At 37.8% G+C, this 8,231-nt stretch overlaps 1 protein-coding gene across 1 annotated transcript in view; it reads left to right on the top strand.

Annotated features, from left to right (window-relative positions):
• The window catches only part of NMI (N-myc and STAT interactor), a 29,128-nt gene extending 22,314 nt beyond the window's left edge, over positions 1-6,814 (top strand). Inside the window, exon 9 of the mRNA XM_087710592.1 lies at positions 6,725-6,814. Coding sequence (XP_087566718.1) covers positions 6,725-6,730 — 6 coding nt within the window. The 3' untranslated portion in view covers positions 6,731-6,814. The remainder of the gene's footprint in view (positions 1-6,724) is intronic.
• The last annotated feature ends 1,417 nt before the right edge of the window (positions 6,815-8,231 follow it).

Here is an 8,231-nt window from a genome sequence, read left to right on the forward strand (position 1 = left end):
TTTGTCACCTGACAAGCAAAGTCAATAGGGAGGCCAGATTCACTTAACATCTGGAGTTACTAACTTAACAACTTCAGTAATTCACAACAATTGTGGTAGGCAAGGTCGTAAAATGGGGCAAAACTGACTTAACAAATGTCTCACTTAACAACATAAATTTAGGGCTCAATTGTCGTAAGTCGAGGACTACCTGAATGAGGATACCAACAGTCTGGTGGGAGAGAAAGATGTCTTCCTTGTCACAAATAGAACCAGATAGCCTTGCTATCATTATTTATCATTATTGTAATTTATAGGATCCAATATTTGATTCCAATCATAACAGTGATAGTTGAAAAAGTTAAAGCCTGTAGCTTATTGCTGTTTTTAGTCACTTCTGTTTTGGATTTAAATAAGTCTTAAACTGTTTAGGAAGCCAATTAAACTTAAAACAATTTCTGTATGTGATTAGTCCTTTCGACTATGCCATTCTTCTTCCCTTTTCTGCCAATGAGGTTTTTGCATTATTGGTAATAATACTTCATTCCTCAAAACAAATGGTTTAACCATCAGTTAAAACAGCAGCCTGCACAGATTGTACCAGATCGATTAAGAATAAAAACAGGGCAAGGTAGCATTAATAACTCAAAAAGCTGGCTACTGAAGAGTGCTGAAATGGTGCCTAACATCTTATTACTAGTTGAAAAGTAACTGTTGCTTTTTGGAAAAGCAGACGGTCTTCCTCGTAGTAGTATGTAGTCGCAGTAGGATTGAGCGCCTCGAAGCCCTGTCTCAGGGTTCTTTCTCTTTGGGACTGCACTTAAGAAGATGTAGTCGCCAACTCCAGTCGCAGCCCTGCATCATTTGAGCTTTATTAGTATCATGCAACTCAAGCTTTGTTTATTTTGGTGGAAAAAAACCACTGCAGGGTGCCTGTAAAATGGGGTGGGGGATAAATAATATAAATATAGATAATACATAATAATATAAATATATAGATAAATCATAAGCAATGTTTTAAATGTGTGTATAATTGCATGCACTTATGTGCCATAAAATCTGCATTTTCCCAATTTCCAACCTAGGTTTAAACTACAGCGTTGCTTGCTTACAAGAATGAAAGTTTTAGTTTTGTCTGTGATGACTCCTGGAGACTGAAGAACCAATCAATCAGAATAGAGCTGGAAGGGACCCTAGATGCCTTCTAGTCCATTCCCCTGCTCAAGCAGGAAACCCTATACCATTTCAGACAGGTAGCTTATCCAGTCCAGTAATGAAGCACCCACAATTTCTGAAGGCACAGCTGTCCTACTGGTTAATTGATCTCACTGTTAGGAAGTTTCTCTTTAATTCCAGGTTGCTTCTCTCCTTGATTAGTTTTCATCCATTGTTTCTTGTGCTGCCTACTGGTGCTTTGGAAAAAACTTCCTTGTTTTTTGCCTGGGCAGAACCCTGCAATTTTCCTTACAAGATTTGAACTGTACCTACCTTCTTCCTAGAGTTTGTGCTTGTCTTGAAGAACTGATTTTCTCTCTGCACTTTTCATTATTGGAGGTATTTTTTCTTTGTAGTAGGTTTTTATCTTTATCTTTTTAAACTTTTAATAAAAATTATTATAAAAACACATGCAAGATATATGGGCATTGATTTTTGGGGGGGATCAGGTGGGAAATTATCTGACTGCATAGGTTATAATAAAGAAAGATGAGAAATATTTTCCCTACTTAACTTTCAATATATAATATTAGGTTAGTTATTTTGATTGTCTTTTTAATGTTAAATATATGCAGATGACAGGTGTGTTCTATCACACTCTGCACAGAATATTTAATGTTATTTTCTATGAAAAAAATGGAATTTCTAGGAACAGGAGGTAGAATGATATAATGGATATTTGTGGGTGCAGATTCTTATGGAAAAGAACTAACGCTCTTGTACAGTTTGTCTTGCATTTTTCTTTTTGAACTCTGCAAAGAACTGCAGCTTCTAGCACTTAAACCTTACAACTAAATTAATGTAGGATGTAGTGGAAAGAGCAGGAAGGGGACAGGCTACAGATAAGTACTTTTTCATGACAGAGGCAATACCACACGAAATTTCAAAATATAAATTGGACAGTCATTGATCTACATTGATTTTTTTCCAATTTAAGAGATTTCTGCTTTATTTTATAAAGCCCTAGCAAAATTCCTCCTACCCCCTTCCTTTTGGAGAAAAATAAATGCAATCCAGTATTTGTTCCTTTGGTACTGTTGGAAAAATACTCTAAACATTATTTTGCACTGCTACAGTATTTCCAAGGAATTGGAAAGAAAGGCAAAAGAAAATTTAAAAAGTACAGTAAAAAATAAAATACAGCTCCTACCTAGATCAACAACAACTAATATGCTACACTGGTAGTCAGCCAAAAGTGTCATCCACTCTAAATAGCATCAGCAAGACAGGATTTACCAACTCTATATCATCTAAATAAAAATAAATAAACCTGCTAGATCAACAACAGCCACTAAGACACTACAGTAAATAAAATGCTTGCCTCGAGCAGCAATACAGCAGTAGATACAGCTGCTTGTCATTAACTTCACTGCTTTCTGCTTCCAAATACTCTAAAGGAAGGAAAATCTTGGAATTAAAGAAAAAAACCTTTGAAAACAATAAATCAGCATGCAATATTGTTAAATATAATTAAAAGCCAGGCAGAGGATGGAATATGCATGCCAACATACAAATGTCTACTGTACTTGTTAATCAAAAACTGAGGGAAACTTAAAGGCAAACGTAAGTCACTGTTTTATGGGGGGAAGAAAAGCTTTTCTTGTTGGGCACAGACAAGTTTTGCTCTGTTGGTCCTGCACATAACAGCAACAAGAAAAAACATCCTGGATCTTGGAAATTGATCACTGAAAGCCACAGGTGGCTTCTGAGGTACCAAGGTTAGTCAGAAGACTGGAGACCTTGTGAGGGTCCAAAAGGGTCACTGCTTTTGATGTGGGCAAATCTTGCTCACATGATCAACGGACCATATTGGGGTCATAATTTTGGGATGTAGTTGGAAGCCTACTTTTGGGGTGCCCTCGCTAATCTGAATGAACATTAAGCATCCCAGTTGTATGTTGAGGACTAACTATATATTGGTGAACCAAAAATGCAATTTGAAAGAGTCAGAGTCAGTTTAACATAACATTAAATACAATGTCCATTCTGTAATTGATTGCTTCAAGCACTTTTAAAACATCAGAAGCTGATAAGAATTAGCACTGAGCTTAAATTAAAAGTTTGCAAACTCGCTTTGAACTTGGTTCTTCACTCAGAGGAGAGAGAATATTAAACATTTTGATTCTTGTCTTTTTAAAAAATTGCTTTCCTACAGAAAGGCCCATAGGCACTATGGTTCTGCTTTGCTTTCTGAAACAAAACTCCAGTGACTAGACATTAAGGACCTTGTATAGATATGAGGCAAAATTAAGTTTGTTTGCAAAAGGTCAGTTTTTGCTTTCCATGGGTGCCCTTGTCCTGATATATCAGTGATGCACTTTTTACACAATCACCACCACACAACTCTGGATGTTGAATGAGGGCATTTAATTCTCATGTAGTTTCTCATTACAGGTACTTTTCCTCTTGCCAATGTCTGAAGAGAAATTGGTGATGATGTAAGATTAAGATAGTGTGTCTTCCCTTAAAATAGAGAGCCCCCCCTCCCTCTATAAGCTCACCCGGGCGTCCATATTATTGGTTCTTTACAAAAGCATGAGAAACTTGTTCTGTTAACGGTGAATAATGTTCTTGAATTCCCATTTCTATTGAGAATGAACCAAAAGAGCAAAACAAAAAAAAGGGGAGTAAATTATTGAGTTCTGCATACTCAAGGTAGTGTAAGGCAGGTAAGGGGGGGAATGAGGAAAAAAAGAAGAAAATTCAAATATGAGAGCTGGAATTCAGAATCGATCTGAAAGTAAGGATTACACCCCTTTGTGAAGTTTTTGTGTAAAACAAAAAAAAAATGAACTTGTGATTTATGGCTTTTGATGATTAGACAGGATAGATTCTAGAAAGAAAAGTTTGTTGTAAACATGCAGTAAGAGATAAATTTATAATTGTATTAAAACTGTTGTAAGGAGATCAAAAGCCGCTTCTTTGTATTTTTTTCCTTTCTTTTCTATTTCATTTTTCACTTTTTTGCATTTTTAGCTTTTTCTTTTCTTTTTTCTTTTTACTTAATATCAGTTTGCATTACATAGGTAGTCCTTAACTTGCGACCACAGTCGAACCTAAAATTTCTGTTGCTAAGCAAGACAGAAATGTGAATTGTTAAGTGAATTTTGCCCCATTTTACAACCTTTCTTGGCATAATTGTTAAGTGAATCACTGTAATTAAATTAGTAACACGGTTGTTAAGTGAATCTGACTTCCCCATTGACTTTGCTTGTCAGAAAGTCGCAAAATCACATGGCCCAGGACATTGCAACTGTCATAAATAGGAACCAATTGCCAAGCATCTGAATTTTGATCCATGGGGATCTTGCAATAGTTGTAATTATGAAAGATGGTCATAAGTCACTTTTTTCATTGCCGCCTTAATAAAAACAATTAGTTGTAAGTCAAGGACTATCTGTAGTTTTTATGTTCCATTAAAAAAACTTAAATAAAATTATATATAAAAATGAAAATAGACATTGGATCAGGGGTGGGTTCCTGCCATTCTAACTATTCTAACCTCTTCTATAGAAGAGGTTCCACAAATCTACAGTGCCGTTTAGAACCGGTTCCAGCTCCCTCCCCCCACCCGTCCACACCATGCTTGCCCCGCCTGCCGCTCACTGATTGGATGGCTCACCAATCGCCCCGCCCGCCTCTAAGAGTCCTATCTAAACCTTAAAGTCTTAAAGCTGTCAAGTTTGAACATCCCTGGGTTTTTTTTTCTAAAGTGTTAGGGGTGCAAGGGTCTTGTAACTTGACAGCTTTAAGACTTGCATGCTTCAAATGCCAGAGTTCCTGAGCCAACATTTTGGTTGCTAAGCAAGAGCGTTGTTAAGTGAGTTTCACCACATTTTACAAGTTGACCATGCCCACCTAGTCACATGGCTGGCAAGCCACTCCCACCTGGTCACATGGCCGGCAAGCCACTCCCACAAAGCAGGCCACACCTACAGAAGAGATTCTAAAAAATATTGAAACCCACCACTGCATTGGATGCATTAGTTAGAATGAATGACAATAGTTAGGACCAAAAAATAATGGCTGACACTTGCATCCTTTATATTTTGGAGATATAAATGTTGTAGCGACTCCAGTCAACCTCTGGAAAAACTTATTTCTGTGTCAGCAGAAATAGAAAAAATTGATGTTCCATAAAAATACCATAAATCTTTCCACTGGAAGCAATGAGAAGAAGTGTGTGGTTTTCTGAATAAGGGTTACACAAAAAGGCACTTCTGGGAAAAACAATTATGTGCACAAAGGCTAGTGGGATAAGAGTGAATATCTTGTGTTCCAAAACCTTGTGAAATGTATGTAAAACCAGGATTTGGCATCGATTAATACGTAGCAAATTCCCCTAAATTCATACAGTACAGCATTGTTTCAAATTTGGACGAATCCTCTTTCCATGTCTTTTTTAAAAAAACCCATTCAGGTTTCAGAAACAAACCATTTCCTCTTGTCAAGTCTACAGTATATTTTCTATAGTAATAGATCAATAAGTTATTTTTCTACAAATGAGAGAGCGTGGCAACACAGATGCTGCCACCCAGGTAGCACTATTACAAGCAGTAGTGTACCACCTGAGGGGGAAAAGCAAGGGAAATGTATTTATATGAACATGTCAGTAATAAGCTTTTAATTTAATTAGTGAATCTAAAGACATCCTGCTGTGAAGTAACATAATCTCTCAGGAAAGCAGCTTTGAGAGTTGTGGTGGAATCCCGTATGGAGAGGAGAGGAGGCACTCAGACTTAAATTCTCAATTCTGAAGCCCATTTGGTGTGGCCACTCTTTTTCAGCCAAATTACTTTTTTATATGGAGGCATATAAATCAGAACAAACAATGAAGCAATATATAAGATATATTATATGCAGAGGTGGTATTCAGCAGATTCTGACCAGTTCTGGAGAACCAGTAGCGGAATTTTGAGGTGTTCGGAGAACTGGTAAATACCACCTCTGGCCCCACCACCTCCATCTATTCTCGGCCTCCCGAGTCCCAGCTGATTGGGAGCGAATGGGGATTTTGCAGTATCCTTCCCCTGCCATGCCCATTAAGCCACGCCCACAGAACCAGTAGTAAATTTTTTAAAATCCCACCACTGATTATATGCACACATCATCATTATTGTAGCCATTGTCTAGCCACTGCAGGATGAAGGCCTCTTCTGCATATTTCCTACCAATACGGTCCTGAGCTTTCTTTTGCCAATTGGGCCTGCAATACTTGGTGATGTCATCAATCCATCTTGTTTTAGGTCTCTTTCATGGATGCTTTTCATCAAGTGGGATCCATTCTAGGACTGCCTTGGTACACCTGCCATCGGTTCTTCTTGCTGTGTGTTATTGTATACTTTCGTTTGTTCTCTAATCCATGTGCAGATCTTTCTATCATGTCTTGTAATACTGAGCATGTATTTTTCCATGGCTCTTTGCGCCATTCATAGCTTTTGTATTGATTGTGAGGTTAGTGTCCCTGTTTCACTGGCATATATTAGAGCAAATATCATATACTGATGCTGTTTTTCTCTTTTCTCTTCAGGCATAGTGGGAGCTGGAAAATTATGCTTAGCTTGCTGAATTCCTGTCAATCACATTCAACATGCCATTAGATTTCCTTTATTATATCACCATTGTCTTCCACCGGCCAAGGTCTACTTAGTGATCTACTAGATCTAGGTCTTCTCCAGATATTTTTAAAATTTCTTTAGTGAATTTATTAAGCATAACCCGGCTCTTTTTCAGGTTTATTTTAAGCTTTGTGCAGCTCTTGTGTGTGTGTTTGTAGCTCTTATGGGTCTTGTGAGAAGAGAACATCATCTGCAAATATTAAATGATTTAAATGGGCAACATTGGTTTTTATTCTTTTGCCCAGTCTAGTTTGCAAAATATTTCTTCAAGACAGGCTGAGTAAAGGATAGGTGATATTGTACCATCTTGTCATTCTATGTTGATTTCCACTTTTTAGATCATTAAGGCAAATTGTTGCCATTGTTTGCTGATATATTGATTGTAGTAAGTTTGTGTGAGCAGTGTTTATGCCTTGGTTGAGCAATATAAACAAATATGCACCTGTAATTTGGCAAGAATATACCAAAAATCACCTTGGGATCACCTTCTTACACCTTGAAATCTCTGTGTAGGATTTACAGTCACTCATCAGATATACATGCAAACAAACAATGAAGCAACATATAAAGATATATTATATACACACATATGCACCTCTAATTTGACAAGAATGATACCAAAAAATAAAATTATAAATCAGAACAATGAAGCAAATATATAAATATATATTATATACACACCAGTGATGGGTTCCGGATCCCGGTGGCATCCACATGGAAGCACACAGTGCACTCATGCGTCTTAGTGCCTCTGCTAGCCTCCGCAATGTTCCAGCTGCTCAGTGGGGGGGGGGATCCCGTGTGTGTGCCGAAGTGCCGAAGACTTAAAAGACTGGTAAGGAGCTTGGGCGGGTGGGCCCTCCAAGCACCTGTACCGGAACAGTATCCGGTGCTCCTGGCAGGCTCCAGTACACCTGTACCCCGACATACCGCCTGCAATCACCACTGATACACACATGTGCACCTCTAATTTGACAAGAATATACCAAAAAATAAAATATAAATCAGAACAATGAAGCAATATATAAAGATATGTAATCCTTCATATATATTTTTTTGGCATTCTTTCGTGAAAATTTCCAGATGTTAAGAATTAACTTGAACTTGGATAGCTTATCCATTAATATCAGAGGTGGTATTCTCACTGGTTTGGGGGAAACCGGTAGTGGCGGGGGATTGAGGCTCCGCCCACTCACCCAGAAGTCATCACAGACCTTATGTGTATGCGCTCCCGCTACCGAGCTGGTAGTGAAGAAAGATATGAAACCATTACTGATTGATATCATACAAATTGTTCATTACTGAAGTGCAACCAGCTTTTTCAGCAGGGCTCTAAATGGATTTCCCACAGAATACTGGAGCCCTTGTGCAGGAGGGATAAAGAAAAGATGCCATTTGAAAAGATGGAATGTCTTTATT

The sequence above is a fragment of the Thamnophis sirtalis genome, unplaced genomic scaffold (assembly GCF_051295495.1).
Source record: "Thamnophis sirtalis isolate CommonGarterSnake01/CBP01778 unplaced genomic scaffold, rThaSir2_p1.2 scaffold_1, whole genome shotgun sequence".
Classification (NCBI taxonomy): Eukaryota; Metazoa; Chordata; class Lepidosauria; order Squamata; family Natricidae; genus Thamnophis; species Thamnophis sirtalis.